Source organism: Cydia splendana, chromosome 8, assembly GCF_910591565.1.
Source record: "Cydia splendana chromosome 8, ilCydSple1.2, whole genome shotgun sequence".
Classification (NCBI taxonomy): domain Eukaryota; kingdom Metazoa; phylum Arthropoda; class Insecta; order Lepidoptera; family Tortricidae; genus Cydia; species Cydia splendana.
Genome location: NC_085967.1, coordinates 20,844,737 through 20,862,454, shown reverse-complemented (window position 1 = coordinate 20,862,454; position 17,718 = coordinate 20,844,737). Strand labels below are relative to the sequence as shown.

Genomic DNA, 17,718 nt, shown 5'->3' with positions numbered 1-17,718 from the left:
TTCCTGTGTTATGGATATTAACTTACGTATCTAAAATTGTATTTGTCTACCTATTACTATATATAAAGAATATAATATCGTCGCCTAGTAGGTAACCATAGTACCTACAAGCTTTATTTGGACTGAGGCTAAGTGAATCTTTGTAAGATTGTCGCCTAATATTGTTTATTATTTATTTTGTTCTGGTTCAGCCGGGTGCGCTCGCTCTTACATATTACTTACTATTTATTCGTGTAAACGCGATACGTAGAGATTATGAATGAATGAATGAATGATGGTATTGATGGTTTTAGTACCTATCAATCAGATTAATATTAAATTAAGAACAGATTCTTATGAGCTGAATGCCGCAAATGATGACTACTTCTACCCCATACTACCTTCGTCCATAAATTGTATTATTTAGGCATAATTAGCCACACAATTTCAAGCCTATCGCTCAGTACAAAAATATTGTATGGAAGCCGAAGTTAGATTTGATCATTTAAGTGCCGTGATATTAATGTGTTTTTAATTTAACTTTTTGTGTCGCTAGGTGGCAGTAATGGCTGTTTCTTAAACGGTTCAAGATTTATGTTGGAAAATAATTAACTTAGTTAACTGTGGCGTAATACTTTACAACGCGTGGATTATTAAAAATAAAACATTTTAACTATTTCTATCTGTGTCTAGTGCATTATTAAAGTACTACAATTACCTATAATTTATTTATCCTGCTAATATAGTCTGTTCGAGATCCTGAAAACGGTGAAAAATAGAGATACTACTCCTAAAAATACGTGTGATATCTCATTAGATGCGTCATGATATCTAGAAAAATGTATTGGAAGCATGTATTAGCACACCAAAAATATCAAAAGTTATAAACAAAAAAAGGGTGGAAAGAGTAGATATTTTTTATTTCCCCAATATCTCAAAAAGTATTAATATTTAAGAAACCAAAATTAATATTATAAAAGAGGAGGATATTTCCAATCAAAAATTCCATACTTTCAGAACTGTATCTCCATTATTTATGCTTATTATTCAACGCTGAACACAGCCCTCCGCGCCTCATTTTCGGGAATCGGGCGCGGCGTGAAAAAGCGATTACGTAACATTAAATATAATTTTAAAGGTATTAAATATTCATTCAAAAATTTAAAAAAAATATCGTGTATTTAAAACATGTCAGCAAATGTAATACTTGTAGAAATTAATCTTAAAATTATTTTTTCAACAAGTTAGGCATTTGTTAATTAGCAAAATTTTCTCAAACTTCCTTCTTTATTGAAAACGATAAAAAATGTATAAATAACTATCGTAAAATTTTGTCGCTTTGTAGAGCCCTTCTCATATACATGTTTAATAAGATCACGTTATAAAAGTTCTGAAAAAATTAATAGTTTGGTTATAATATTGTTTTATATTTTTCAATTTTACCTTGATTTTTCGTTTTTCGTCAATTTTCTATGCTTTTATAATGTGATCTTATTAAGCATATATATGAGAATAGTTCTAGAAAGAGAGAAATTTTTCCAATAGTTATTTATACTTTTTCGTTTTCAATAAAGAAGGAATTTCGAGAAAATTAAGTTCATTAACAATTGCCTAACTTGTAGAAAAAATAACTTTAAAATAAATTTCTACAAGTATTACATGTGTTGACATGTTTTAAATACACCATATTTTTTTTTATTTTTCAATGAATATTTAATACCTTTAAAATTATGTTTAATGGTACGTAATCGTTTTTTCACGGCGCGCGCGTTTCTCGAAAATGAGGCGCGGAAGGCTGTGTTCAGCATTGAATAAAAAGTATAAATAATGGAGATACAGTTCTGCAAGTATGGAATGTTTGATTGGAAATATCCTCCTCTTTTATAATATTAATTTTGGTTTCTTAAATATGAATACTTTTGTAAGGTTGTCTGGAAGAGATCGCTCTTTAGCGATAAGACCGCCTGTTGTCTGCCTCTACATTTAATCAATTGTACTTTTCTTTTGTATCTTTTTACTGAGGTGTGCCAATAAAGAGTATTCTATCTATCTACTTTTTGAGATATTGGGGAAATAAAAAATAACTACTTTTCCCCCCCTTTTTTGTTTATATTTATTGATATTTTCTGTGTGCTAATACACGCTTCGAATACATTTTTCTAGACTTCATGACGAATCTAATGAGATATCACACGTATTTTTAGGAGTAGTATCTTTATTTTTTACCGTTTTCAGGATCTCGAACAGACTAGTAAGAATTCATAACTAATATGCGAAAGTTTTGACCGTTTGTTTTTTACCGATTGGTAATAGAACTGCAAAGCCGATTTTGATAAAAATCATGAGCTCTACTTAGGTACATTAGATGAGTACTTCTTTTAAGTCTAGGAAAAGGGAAGAGAAATAATACAGACCTAATCTCAAAGTACCTACGCTGAGAAGCGAGCATATCTAGTCCATAATTTTGTATAAGATAGTTACATAGGTACAAACAATTTGAAACTACGATTTTACGATTTAAACAAGTGAATAATACATATGTATACGAGTAAGTATGTATAATAATTATACATTACATTTTTTGAATGTCGCTGTGATGTCGCATAGTAAATAATGTCAATAAATACATCTGTTTGTACAAGTGTTACAAAACTTATAAACTTTAGGAAATAAGGTTTTTCATGAAGCCTCCCAGGTGGCATGATGGTCTAGCGGTATGATTCTCGCTTTGGGTGTGAGAGGTCCCGGGTTCAAATCCCGGTCGTGCCCTGTTTTGGTACAGTTATGTTAAATATCAGCAACAGAAGCGGACCAAGTGTCCGGATCAGAAAGCGAAATGGCTTCGAAACGAGTTTTTTATGAGTAACATAGTAACAATATAATGCCTGCAGTTAGCTTACTACAAATTTCGTTTTTCCCATGTATGGCACGAAACCTCAAAAAACGAGAAAACAGAAACTAGGTTCCATAAAATGACCAAAAACAACTTTAAAGTGCCGCGAAATTATAAGAAAATGTCGCAAAAAGTCGCAAAATGGCCAAAAGTCAGACAATGCGCCGGCGCACCATATATGGGGTACCATTCCAAATGCTTAACCGAGGACGACAGATATCGCCAGCAGTACCAGTATAAATGGAGTGCTAAATCATGCATAGTTGTTGCACAATGCAGATCCGCACACCTCTGGAGATCGATCCCAATTTTTTTTAAATGTTATGGATTTGAACTGGGTTTGATAAGACCTTGACGATTGTCTTGGTGATTCATCATAATCATCATCATCTGAGCCGAAAGACGTCCACTGCTGGACAAAGGCCTCCCCAAGGATCTCCACAGCGAACGGTCATTCCCTGCCCTCAACCAACGGTTTCCCGCGACTTTAACCAGATCGTCGGTCCATCTAGTCTGGGGCCTTCCCACGCTACGTCTTCCGGTACGTGGTCGCCACTCGAGAACCTATCTTCCCCATCGGCCATCGGTTCTGCGAGCAATGTGGCCCGCCCTCTTCTGGCCAAAAGTCTTGGTGATTGCGTGCAATGTTTCTTGCTCCGGCACTGCTCTTGTGGGGTTAGTACTTATAACTTAAAACGCCAGAACTATTGCTAAAAAGTATCAGGAACTCTAGAACTATGGTGCATGCTAATAGAACTCCAATAAAAACTTCACAGACATCTTATAACCGACGGTAGTTTTTGAGATTCATATGTGCATTATTGTACTTATGCTGAAATTTTGTCAAAAGCTTGTCACTTTCACGCAGTGGCCCATCCAATGTGCAAATCTTAAGGGATTATTATCTATCCTTTCCCCTGACCCTTTCTTTATGCTCTCTTCTCTCTTGCTGGGACCCGGAAATAACACGTAACGGAACCTGTGTCTGTCCTTCTCAGCTAAAAGAGTCCTGAAAAAGGATATAAATACTGATAACTTACAAAGAACATTGAGCTCCCATGGAATTCTTTATAAAATGCATAATCAAATCTCAGCGACGCTATCGATCCGACTGCGTAAATCCAAGATGGCGCATCTGTCCTGCGCTAGTGATGTGCGTATACTTCGGAGAATAGGGTTTGCCGTTGAATCGGAATTTCAGCAGTTAACAGTACATATCTAATAATTCCTAGGTACTTGTTACAAATCTTAAGGCCAAGTTACACTGGCGTGAGACCGGCTGCTCGCGCGCAGAGCGCACAGGTCGCGGTCAAATCCGACGTTTGTATCAGTCGCCATATTAGGCGCGCCAGGAATCCGCGCTGACAAATCACCGGACAATTTGTTCAGAGAAAACGGGTACAGGATGAGGCTAAATGGGGATAGATTTTTGATAACTTTAAACCTTCGAGCGCATATGTTTTTGACGGTAACGTAAACATTAAGCGACTTGCGGTCAAAGGAAATTTTAAAAGCAACGGAAACAACAGCAACCACGATCGTCCATGAGGACACCAAGAACACCAAAAATCGTGCCCTCAGTATGAATGCCCTCAGTATCAGAAATGAAAGCATAAATAAGTATTGAGCAATACTTACTTATGCTTTCATTACAAGTACGGTTCATATTGGACCCATGATGTTGGCGTTTGAGTGACCTTTTAATAAAATAACTTATTGCTTTTAAGGGTTGAAAGCGTCATGCGTCTTAATCCGTTTTCAAATCTGAAGAAATCGGTATTCCTAATTCTAAAACTTCACTTGAATTCTGCTATTTTGCTTAAATGCAAAATCCTATTTCTTAAACTTTACTTACCTCTAAAAGCGTAAAGCAAACAAATTACATTCAATTCCAATAAATCTGCCTCCAACCGCGGAAGACAATAAAAGCAATAGAAAGCCGCAATATCTCACATCCGTCAAGTGGCCAATACCAAATACGGATACTGAGCCTATAACCAGTAGGCCTAGTGTCTAAAGGGATATAGAGATAGATACGGCATGGATGATGTAGAAAATTGCGGTTGTATTAAAATGGAATAGATTGCGATTTCATAAAGTTAATGTATTACTTAGTAGCTAAAAGTAAGACTGGGCTGGACATGTCTGCCGCATGCACCCAGATAGGTGGGCCAAAATGGTTACTGAGTAGGTCCCAAGAAACACCATCGATGGTGTAGGTCGGGGTGCAGGCATACCAAGAAGGAGATGGCGGGACGACTTGAACGCATTTTCCCCAAATACATACCATACAGGGTCGAATGAAGGAAACGTAGGGAACCCTAATTAAGGAAGCCCCTATGGAGGTTACCCTGGATATTATTATATTTTAGAACTAGTATGTTGTGCAATGGAACCCCATCGAATGAAATACTTAGGTACTAACGATACATTTAGAAAAGTCAACATAATAATCTTAGGTACTAGATTTTTTCTCATCCGCGACAATTTCTTTGTCAATCGTAGATCGTACACCTCAGTTACATCGAAACGCTATAATAGTAAAAATAAGATATCAATGATGTCAAACCAGATTAACTTTGCATAAAATCCATTACAAAGCATCTAGCCTTGAAGCACAAATTATTGCTTTAGATAAGCTTTAACTGCTTATACACAAATAAAGAGTAGAAAGTATATTAAGAGTACAGAGTACTACATCTTCAAAAAGTACATATGCACAAGCCGCGCGCAAAAAATCAATCGTCGACCTAAGCAACAACCCAACTAGCAAAATAGTCGTATAAGAATTGATTTACTCAGCCTGTAATCGTATAACAGCCGAGTTACGGTTGTTGAAACACCAATATATCGTATAATAGCGGTTAACTCGACTATTTAGCAATTTTCGCTAATTAGTGCTATAATCATGTCGTATAAACGTTTATAGCACTATCTTTTAGCACTTTTATTCCACCTTTTAATAAATGCTGAGTTAGCGCTACCAAATCGCTTATATTCAGCATAATTGTTCTATTAAAATCATATAACAGCTATAGAATAGCTAATTGTCTGAATAAGGCGCTTTAATACAACTGTTACTCAATTCTCTTCTCTGTTGCTATAAAAGCTTATTAAAAGCAATCCAATAACCATTTGGCAACAATGCTGCTGTAACAGCGCGCTTATATCATAATTCGGGTAATGGGGTTCAAACCGCTGTTATAGGAGCTGAAGTGTATTTACAGGTTTTATTCAAAATGTATTCAGCTTAGAGTACTTTTAAAGAGTTTTGAACTACATTAACAGCACAAGTCAGCCATGTTGTCGTTTCAATATAGTCCGGTGGCCAACTGCATGAAACCCTACCTGATAAAAAAATAGAAAAATCCTACTCTGTAAGGGTTGCTGACTTTTAGTAGCATCAACTGCTCTTGGTCGGCCGCGGCTTAATTTGGCAAATTTTGCGCAAATGGCAAAATAGTGGCACAAAAATTCATCAAAAAAAAAAACCCCATCGTATAATAGAATTGAGGACAGCAAAACAAAAGTGGTCAGCTACATCCTGTGTTGGCAGGTTCCTATGTCTTACCGAATTTGTGGTACAACGTGACAGCTACAATTTACCTCATCGAAAAATAGAATGAAAAAAACTGATTGTAATACCTACATTAAATTTGTTGACGTATGTCTTGGTCGGTCTCACCTTAGCCTGACAGCTTTTGCAGTCCGTCCGCATTAAAAAAAAATGTCAATGGCAGCTATCCTACCATACAAGTGACATTCTATTTTTCGATGAGGTAAATTGTAGCTCACTTGGTACCACAAATTCGGTCGGACCCAGGAACCAGCCAACACAGGATGTAGCTGACCACTTTAGTTTTTTTGATGAATATTTGTACCACTTTTTTGCCACTTGCGCAAAATTTGCCAAGTTAAGCCACGGCCGACCAAGAGCAGTTGAAGCTGCTAAAAGTCAGCTACCCCTACAGAGTAGGATTTTTCTATTTTTTTATCAGGTAGGGTTTCATGCAGTCGGCCACCGGACTATAAATCCATAAACATGGCGACATCATGTGCTATAAGTGTAGCAGTAAACGCAGTTACTCGACTTATAGTCGAATTAGTGAGATATAAAAGAAACTATATCGTGTAAGCAAATTTTTACTTATTTTAATTAATATTTTTTTATTGAATTTTAAGAAAATAGACGGCCCATGAATATATATGAACCAGTGCCTTTGGTTTTATCAATAAAGTATTTTTCGCGCTAGGTTTTACTGTATTACGTGTACTTACAGACAGTAAAAACTTATGTACACAATCACGGTAAAAATAAATGTCATGGATGACAGCAGTAAAAAAATACTTAAGTACCTTTTTGTTTTATTAGACACGTGAAGACGATTATTAGGCCTCAAACTTAATAAAATAATTGTAATATAATCGCTTACCTGAGATCGTTTTTAGCACATATTAGTTGAATAAAAGCATTTACTGCACTCTTACACATTTAAAATGCCGAGTAAAAGCAATTCGGCTACTTTTACGAAACATTTTTGCTGAGAAAAAGCAGTGCGGCTGCTTTTATAGAACACTTTCACTGAGTAATAGTAAATTGCTAATGTTTACAGAACAAATAGTCGAATAAAAGCACTATCGTTGCTATTAAAACACTAGAAGCGCTTTTATCCACTTTTACTCAACTCTTGCAGCATCGGTTTGCTTCTTATACAGCGCTTACTCGATTTTTATAACACTTTTAGTCTGTATAAGTGCGCCTTTTCGCGTTGAGTAAACGCTTACAGGACTTTTATTCGACTGTTTTTACACCTTTTATAGCACCAAAAAGCGAAAATAAAAACGTGCTCTCAACTTTTATAGCACATAGATTTGCTAGTTGGGAAGTAGGTATAGTGCGGGCAGTGTGGCTAACGTTGCCATTGGTATGACCAAATAGCGATGGTTTGATCAATCGTTCTTACTTCATGTAGGAAACCTTATAATTGCCATATAACCATTTAATATTGTCGCTAAATAAGACTTCTATGTTAAAAAAGAACACGAGTATAGATAATTCGAACGTCAAATATTATCCACGAATATCACAGAGCATAATACTGTCATTGTTCCTCAACTCTGGTTCAGATAACCCAACCTTTGCATCTATTCTCCGTGGGTACTGTGACGAGATATAATACTGTCATCGTTCCTAAACTCTGGTTCAGATAACCCAAGTTTTGCATCTATTCTCCGAGGGTGCTGTGACGAGATATAATACTGTCATCGTTCCTAAACTCTGGTTCAGATAACCCAAGTTTTGCATCTATTCTCCGTGGGTACTGTGACGAGATATAATATTGTCATCGTTCCTAAACTCTGGTTCAGATAACCCAAGTTTTGCATCTATTCTCCGTGGGTACTGTGACGAGATATAATACTGTCATCGTTCCTAAACTCTGGTTCAGATAACCCAAGTTTTGCATCTATTCTCCGTGGGTACTGTGACGAGATATAATACTGTCATCGTTCCTAAACTCTGGTTCAGATAACCCAAGCTTTGCATCTATTCTCCGTGGGTACTGTGACGAGATATAATACTGTCATCGTTCCTAAGCTCTGGTTAAGATAACCCAACCTTTGCATCTATTCTCCGTGGGTACTGTGACGAGATATAATACTGTCATCGTTCCTAAACTCTGGTTCAGATAACCCAAGCTTTGCATCTATTCTCCGTGGGTACTGTGACGAGATATAATACTGTCATCGTTCCTAAGCTCTGGTTAAGATAACCCAACCTTTGCATCTATTCTCCGTGGGTACTGTGACGAGATATCCCGCGATTTACGCAGCAAAACTATTTGCAATTATAATAGGTACACTAGCGATAGCTTGCGAATCGACATTTGCTGTATATGTGCCTATATAAACGTGCTCTGTGCATAATGTTAATGTTTAAGTGTGGAATATTTAATGTTCTATACACGGTGACTAAAAAATAACTGCATTCCTGTTGCCAGAGAGGTTTTGGGCTAATACTGAGCAACTTTTACTATGGGACCAACCCCGATATTGCGAAAACATCAATATGTATGCCAAGTCTCATGTAATTTAAGCACGTCGTTTAAAAATAGTCGTTTAGCGTATAACCTTGTATTGTATGGGAGCGGTTGTGTGACTCTTGAAAGTAAGGTCTTAATGCAAGAGTTCTCTTTTTTGACAAGAAATAAAGTTACTTAGGTACCTATTCCTTATTTATCTCGACATCCATATAGACAGAATAAAACAATTGCTACAAATAATCGATAGTTTTATTGCTGATCCGTGAGAATCGATTAAAAGCAAAAAGCGATCAGTATTCATTGCAGGAACAATCGCGAGGCAGGCCTAATAGAGCCTGTAATTTGTTATAAGCGATTCCGGCAAAAAAGGACCGATTATACGGAGGTGGCTATTTTTACTTGCACTGTTTGTACAGGATGCTCGCAGATGAAATAGATAGTGTCTATAACAAGGAAATTACAAGGTGTAAATATAATTATAATGGAAAGCATGCATCAAGATTCAAGCTATAGGTACAAACAAACGTAGTCAAAAATACCTTCACACTCACGTGTAAATGAATTTGAAACTTATTGCACGTTTTCCAAGCTTGAATTAGAACAACTACCTATATTTACTGCACTACTGCTCGTAATTCTGTAATAATAAGAAAATCCCTTAACTAATCTTCTCGTGCTGAATTTTTTGACAAGTACCTACCTAACAACCAAGTTAAAAAAAAATATTAAGTACTAAAATTAAAAGTCGCAGACGCCGCAGAGCATACTAAACTAATACATATATATAGATATGTAAGGTTTGGGGAGCTGAGTAAACATTAAGTAACCAAGAAAACTAAAAATGGGTTTACATAGTTAAGTAGTGGTAAAATAAACACACATATCAACACGCGTATACTTGCATCGAATTATTTAAAATTATTCATTTTCTCCGTCATGAAGCAGTGCCGGATTAACCCTTTTAAGCAAAATAAGCACTTGCTTAGGGCACCATGTCTAGGGGGCACCAAAAATTATCGAAAAATGTTCGCGCTCGCTTCACTCGCGTTTTCAATAACATTCTAGGATGCTTATGATAAAGGTGACATTCGGGTGGCGCCTGCAGCAGCATTAGGTACTCTGTTGCAACGTTACTGCTGCAGCACTGTCAATTTTCGTGATAAAATTATGTGACTGATTTCCATACTAAAAGTAAAAATGTACAACTGTCTATCAAAATGCACTAAAATCTAAATTGCAATTATAGAGGTTCCAAAATTTCAATTATAGAGGCCTTTTGGTCTCAAGGGACCGGGACCGGACTTTTGGTTGCAATTATTGAGGTTTTCCATTTATCCAGGTGCCAATTAACCAGGTTTCACTGTACATAGGTAAGAAAAAAAAATCCTTACTAATTATGCTTTTGCACAGTAGGGTTACGCGTTACGCACCTACAATCTACAAGCTAATGAAGCAAACAAAAAGCTAACTAAATAATATAGAAATATATTGCGCGAATTGAGTAGTAGGAAACTACAAACCCATAGCGTCACTGTCAACGAACAATACATAGAAATCATATATGAACCTAAGACACCCTATATCTCCACTTCAAATTCCACCCTCGTGGCCGTCTCCACAGGTAATCCTCGTACAAACAGAACAAAATGCCTAAACAAATTGCTTCGCTGGGAGAGACCGCTTTTTGCACTAATTCGGCATTCCGAAATAAAAATTCCAACTCCTTTAGTAGAAACAAAAACGGTTTGAACGACGTTCGACGAACGCGACTGTGTTTCAAAAATGGAACGCAAAAAGACGAGTTTTTTTAAGTTTTGATATCTTTAAACAGCCAGTGACATTTTGTAGAAACAATTATCGTTATGAGGACGCTTTAATTTGGGAGTAGGATTCGGTTTGTTTGTCCTCACTACGGACTTTCAACCGTTTTAAGATTTGATTACTTAAAATTCGGGATGATGATTTTATAAATGATATCCATCTAGGCTTGCCTTGGTTCCCCCCTAAAGCCCTTTGAAACTTAAAGCATAAAACCTAAATTATTTACAAAAGAAGTTTAAAAAATAACAATTAAACTGTGAAATAATACTAACTGCCCACATTTTCATGTTCATTGCACATTTTAGTAAGGTTATTCTTTGATTTCAACCCAATTAAATCTAAATACTTCTGACATATAAATCACGGCAAACGGGTGTAGCAGGAAGGGCGCGCCAAGACGGCCAAAAACCCAACACCAGAACACCCTAGCTCACATCCCCTGCTTTCTCAATTTCAATCTTACTTGTAAGTTAATAGAGTTGATACTCCTTTGAATATTTCTTTGTAGTTAAGATGTTTAGGTGAGGGGTAAATGGAGTATGGATGAGCTTTATAGGTCACTGTTACGATGAGGTCATCAGCTGATGGGTACTAAAGGGTTTATGGCTAGATAATGCAACCTTTCCGGGTAAGGTAAGTTATACTCATAACACGAACTAATCTAAGTGAAGACAATATGAAACTATGTACCTATAGTAAGTGTAAGTACCTAAATATGTACTGAGGAACCTATCGTAAGTAACTCTATGGAGTTACAACATACCTTGAGCTTAGCTCAACTTGGTTTTGCATATTTCTGTTTGTCTGCAGAAGTCCGTAATATAATGTGACACATCTATAGGTAGCATGGAAAAAATGTTGTTCAGCTTAAAAACTGCTATCGTGCTCCTAATATATACTTAATTTGAAAAATATTTCATATTATTAGCTGTTTCATATTTTTTTACAATTTTGAAGCGTTTGGAAATAAAATAATGTTCATCCTGTAATACAGAAAATTTAAGGAAATTAGATCAGCAAAATATGGCTCTATCCCGAAGTATGATGACTCCGATTGTTGGCCTGTATCAATAAATGATGATGATAACACATTTATTACGTTAAATAATACAATTTTAAGCTTATTTCAATACAGTTGTGTGGTAGAAAGAAGAGAAATCTAATCTTCAAGGATGGGTATTCCACAGCCGTCTTCAGATCCAAATCTTTCTATCCTTCTTCTCGTTCCTCTAATTCTTAGAGAGACAGCTCTGTATCAATAAATTAATTTTATTTCGGATATAAATCCATAGTTGTTAGACAGTATTGCCTTTGTGAAATTTAAATTATACCAACTCTTACGTTACTTGTCAATAATAGTAAAAACCTACTTAATCTTATTATAGCCCTAATATATATTTTACGACTTTTTATGCTAGGCCCAAGATAACTAAACTATAATTTGCTATTTGCCTTTTCCTTTCCCAAGACCACAATTTGTTGCCATGACCCTAGTCTTCACGGGCACACGATCCATTAGAACTTCTAATGACACCTCCGACCAGTGATGTCACCACTCAAAATACCCAAAGGCTGTCAAACGCGCCATTAATTTCAGTTGACATTTCCCTGAACTGGGTCAATTCCTGTAGGCCGGGGGTTCTCAAAGTGTGGTACAACCCCCAAGGGGTTCGCCAGCGGTCTGCGGGGTTTCCTACAAACGACAAGTACATATATCCAAAAGTATGACTAGCTCGCGCGTGCGACACATTTATGATGAAAACCGACTTATTTTGTTTTCTTAGTGTGTGACATGTGCCGCATTAGAATAAAAATAATATTGACCAAAAATTTGGTCCAAAAATTTACTCAATTTGTGATACAAAACAAGCCCATCCATCCTACTACCGGTTGTACCTTTACCTAGTTGTATTTATTTTAGTAAATAAAAACTTCTTAAACACGGAGGTATTTTTTCTTTATGTAGTTCTCAGTCATCTGGGAAATTGATAAGGGGTAAATAAAAAATAAAATAAATAAATATTAGGGGTACATCTTACACAGATCAACCTAACCCCAAACTAAGCAAAGCTTGTATATGGCTGCTAGGCGACGATATACACTTATATAGATAAATTTAAAAATAAGAACAAAAAGTTTGAGAAACCTTGCCGTAGGCTGTTCTATCTCAGAACCAAAAAACCCTAAGAAACAGGCTTGTAATACTATCTTATAACTATGCAATTGGGAACTTAGCAAGGGTGGGTTTTGGGATATTGGGTCATGGGTTTACGATTTGTGGATGGGCTGATTAAGTTATCTGTGTCAGGGGATGTGGGCAACTTGGGTTTACGATTTTCGGGTTGGGAGGGATATAGTGACCTTTTGAAATTATCGACACCTGCGGGCGCAGCATGGTTCCATTTTTATCGCCTGTCACTATGCCCGTCACTTTCGCACTTGAGTTGTTAGAACGTGACAGGCATGGTGACGAGCGATAAAAATGCGGCTGTGCTACCGTCGCTGGTTTTATAAGCTGCTGACTGATGAGCTTTTAGAAATTGGGTCATACATATTTTATATTAAAAAGAAAGAATTGGTAGGTACTGGTACCTTTATAAAATATTGCACCGGACAAATTTAATGAATCAGTCGGCTATAGTAGCCTCCTCATTCATTCCAGCATACAGAGTGATGTCTGATCGTGATCACAGTATTCACCGTTCAGTAAATGGACCGTGATAAAAAATCTTCCTGTAAATCCTTCTTTCAAGAAAAGAGGCCTTGGGTAATAATATATGATTTACGTACAGAGTATTTTCTTGGAGTTAGACAAGGATCGCTTTTTATGGAAATCTACTGGATGAAGTAATGTTATAGGTACTGCCGGTGGCTGCAGTGTGCTAGAGATCACTCCCGGTGGCAGTCTACTCGTATGGGGGAAACCTATGACCAGCAGTGGACGTCCGTGGCTGATTAGGTAGGTAGGTAGGTACTCACCACAATGGGTCCATTTTTCCCTGTGCTGCTGAGGGTAGCCCCGAACCACTGGTTCGACTTCTCATCGATCGGGTTCTGCTGCTTATCCCGAGTGTTGCCTGTTGACAAGAAAATTAAAACGTTAATTGAAATTCGGTCACATCTTGTATAAAAATCCAAAGAGTAGTATAATATATTTAAAAACCTATATTCAAGTTATTTAGCTCTTTTACGTTTTAAATTGCTTTGGGAGCCACATTATTTTAAATATTTTTTATAAATGTTACATAAAAATACAAACTAGACAATAAAACTAAACTAGCATTTATATTGCATAATATAAAACTTAAAATAATCTTATGAATAAAAGATGCTATTTTTTTATTTCACATTTATCTTTTTTTAATATAAATTTATTAAAAGGGTAAATGTGAAATGGTTGGAACATGTAACGGTGGAATCAATATGACGCCGTAAGAAAAATGGTGGTAATAACTTAATTCCAGAGCAGGATCGAGAGCATTCAATCTTGTAACCGAAATGCATGATGGATGTCCTTTGCTGCGAGTTTAGTGCGTTTCCATTGAGCTGCGCCAAAAAAACCGGACAAGTGCGAGTCGGACTCGCCCACCGAGGGTTCCGTACTTTTTAGTATTTGTTGTTATAGCGGCAACAGAAATACATCATCTGTGAAAATTTCAACTGTCTAGCTATCACGGTTCGTGAGATACAGCCTGGTGACAGACGGACGGAAGGACGGACGGACGGACGGATAGCGGAGTCTTAGTAATAGGGTCCCGTTTTACCCTTTGGGTATGGAACCCTAAAAATCACTACACCTTATAAAACAAAGTCCCCCACTGCGTCTGTCTGTTTGTGTGTATGTATGTTCGTGATAAACTCCAAAACTACTGAACGGATTTTCATGCGGCTTTCACCGATCAATAGAGTGATTCTTGAGGAAGGTTTAGGTGTATAAGTAATTTGTTAAGATTTGTGTAACCCGTGCGAAGCCGGGGCGGGTCGCTAGCACACAATAAATACGTAGTTGAAGCTGAGAGAGTAAGGTTGTAAAAATTAATCACTACACAGTACACACTGTTACTCCTTCAATGATGATATGGTATAGTGATTTTCTCAAATAATGTTGATCATTTCGGTCGCTTAGCAACTTGTGCTGATGATTGTGGGACTGTTGATAAAGAGTTCGCAGCTAACGAAATAATTATTACTGTTAAAAAAGCTGTTTTGTTAGATGACGTCTTGAAAGTTCAAACATAGAAACTAAAATATGGTGGTGACACTATCATTTATAAAAATGTTATTTTCTATACTGCACTCTAACTATTGGAAAGAGTAGGTAGGTACCTACCATGAAACCGTTTAGTTTTGCCTTGTTAGTGCCATGTTTTGTACTACTACAGAAAAAAACGCCAGAGACAAACGCCACATTGCAGGCTAACATGCACTGGGCCCAAGACAGAGCGGCTTGGAGAGCGCTGGTGAAAAGTGTCCACATTCGTCACGTCCCTTAGCCATGCCATGAGGATACGACAAGGAAGAAGACAGAAAAAAACACATTTTACCTATCAAATTATACTCACATCAATTTATTATTTCTCGGCATCCCTGGCTGCCACCGTACGTTAAGCATAATGATAGGTATTATCACATTTAAAAAGCCTCTAAATATAGCAATGAATAATTTTCTTCCCTAGTAATTAAAATACAGCCTACCTTCTCTTTCTTAATAGTGTGCCATGGACACGAACGGGGCGTGTCACCCGTGTCCCCCGTGGCAGATTTCAAAAAAATGTATAAAGATTAATACCAGTATTATAGTTAGCAGTATATAAACTTGAATAACCCGCTATTAAGTACACGCATCAAAGTCATGGAGGATAGCGATTGCATGGGAACTTTGGGATGAAGGTACGTGTGCTTGGAGACAAATAAATTTTCATTTCTCATGCTCTGAAAGAGGGTCATTGTTGTTCAAAAAGGTGTGCAGAAAATGATACGTTTCTGCACTAGAGCATTATAGGTTCCAAGTACGATTTTATTCATTTTATTACGATAAGCAATTGAAAATTGGGTATAAATGGATTTGTTATACAATTTCCATTCTGATGTTTGACTCCCCATTCCATAAAAATAACGATACTTTTGCCTAAATTGTTAATTGAAAGAACCCTCAAAAAATACCATAAATAATTATACTTAGTCATGTTTTTAAAAAAACACATGCAGTTTACTTTCCTCGTATTCGAAATTAAAAGTAGAGTATATCACTCGGGGGAAAATTTTATTTAACACTCGTGCTTTGAGACCTTCGCAACGCTCAAGATTCCATTTTTCGAACCACTCGCTACGCTCGTGGTTAAATTTTATTGTTATTGTTAAGTCTGTTTATGTTAAGGAGCTTCTCGACCGGTTTTTCAACAGTAAAAGTACTGGCGACGAAGTTTAGATCGTGACAAGATCCTGAGCACACGGTCGTTATTAATACTAAGTGAAAGCACCCATTACTTTTCATTTTCGACGCGACTCTGACTAATGGAAGGCTTTTGGACTTTTGACTTTAATTTCGAAGGCAACATTGTAAACCTTAATTTGATTTACGCTGATATTTCGAGAGATAATTATTCCAGATTAAATCTGGTGTAGGTACACTGATATGAAATCTCATGAAATTGAATAAGTTCAACAGTAATTGTTATTTATGCAACAAGAGAGGAAAGTTGATGTTTACAGTGGGATTAACTGATTTCTGATTAACGAATTTCGGTTCCATAAGAAACAAAATGAGTTAAGACGCTTTTTAAACTTCAAAAGATACTTGTAATAAAAAAACAAATAGTATACACTCACAAAAAAAACCTGAATTTTAATCTTTGAGTTTCGGTGAGGGAAAACACCTTGAGGAAACCTGCATACATCCGCGAAGGTGTATTAAGTCTCCAACCCGCTATGGGTCAGCGCAGCGTGAGGATTAAAGCGTAACTGATCTCTTTCGTGCAAGATAGGAGGCTTGTGCCCAGCAGTGGGACGTATACCACGTGTCCCAAAATTCAAAGATAAGCTGGCACCAGAAGATGGACCTGCTCATGACTACTCGAGGAAAAAAAAGAAAAAAAATATATCTTAATTTATTATGGAATTACAAATAAAATGAAAGTCGACACCCCTAGTGGTATTTTTAACGACCATGTCTACAAATTTTCAATTTTCTTTTTCAATTTTTTTTATTTTTTTTCCTGGAGTAGTCATGAGCAGCAGGTCCATCTTCTGGTGCCAGCTTAACGTTGAATTTTGGGACACGTTGTATAGACTAAATAATTTTGATGGACTCAAGTACTTAAACTTTTGATAAATAATGTGACCACGTCATTCACGTTGTATAGACTAAATAATTTTGATGGACTCAAGTACTTAAACTTTTGACAAATAGTGTGACCACGTCATTTTGGTCGTTTGGACTGTCTCATTTACATATCGTAGGGTAATGACGTCGGCTAATGACCAGTGGGCCATCACCTTACCCCTGGGCCTGGCCTAATCACGGGCGGGTTAGGCTTTTAAAGTGATTGCAGACAGACGCGTACAAAATCACAAATTCAGAACATAATTTTAAAAATATTTACTTATAAAAAAATAGAAAAATTATGTAATAGAAATAAGTTGTTACATCTAAAATGTAGCACAAAAGAAAAAAAATCGATTATACCTTTTCTCTGTGCACCATTCTACACATCTCAGCATGTCTGTTTGGCTCTATGGTTCACTGGTAGAGAATGCCATAAGGCAATTTGCCCGCCATTTATATGTACCTATACTTTTGAATTTTGTGCAATAAAGTTTACAAATAAATTACCTAATTTATTTATTACAATCCATAAATACAGCTATTTTTGTAAATGATTTTTGTATTCAATTGTTTTTAGAACTAAACTATTACAGCATGAATGCTTCAGCAATAATTGTATTCTAAAACAGTATCTTATATAGTAAAAAAATACTTCCCTT

The 17,718-nt window shown here is 36.5% G+C and overlaps 1 protein-coding gene, 1 long non-coding RNA gene and 1 other non-coding gene across 6 annotated transcripts in view; 2 read left to right on the top strand and 1 right to left on the bottom strand.

Annotated features, from left to right (window-relative positions):
- LOC134793034 (uncharacterized) overlaps nucleotides 1-17,718 on the top strand; it is a 459,561-nt gene that overhangs the window by 107,372 nt on the left and 334,471 nt on the right. The gene's annotated exons all lie outside the window — the stretch shown is intronic.
- Nucleotides 1-17,718, bottom strand: part of LOC134793002 (integrin alpha-8) — a 199,155-nt gene that overhangs the window by 52,984 nt on the left and 128,453 nt on the right. For all 4 annotated transcript variants that reach the window (XM_063764511.1, XM_063764513.1, XM_063764512.1 and 1 more), the window contains exon 3: nucleotides 13,714-13,811. In XM_063764511.1, the coding sequence (XP_063620581.1) occupies nucleotides 13,714-13,811 (98 nt within the window). The remainder of the gene's footprint in view (nucleotides 1-13,713; nucleotides 13,812-17,718) is intronic.
- Trnap-ugg (transfer RNA proline (anticodon UGG)) lies at nucleotides 2,677-2,748 on the top strand. Its single transcript has one exon. It is a non-coding gene; the product is annotated as a tRNA-Pro (tRNA).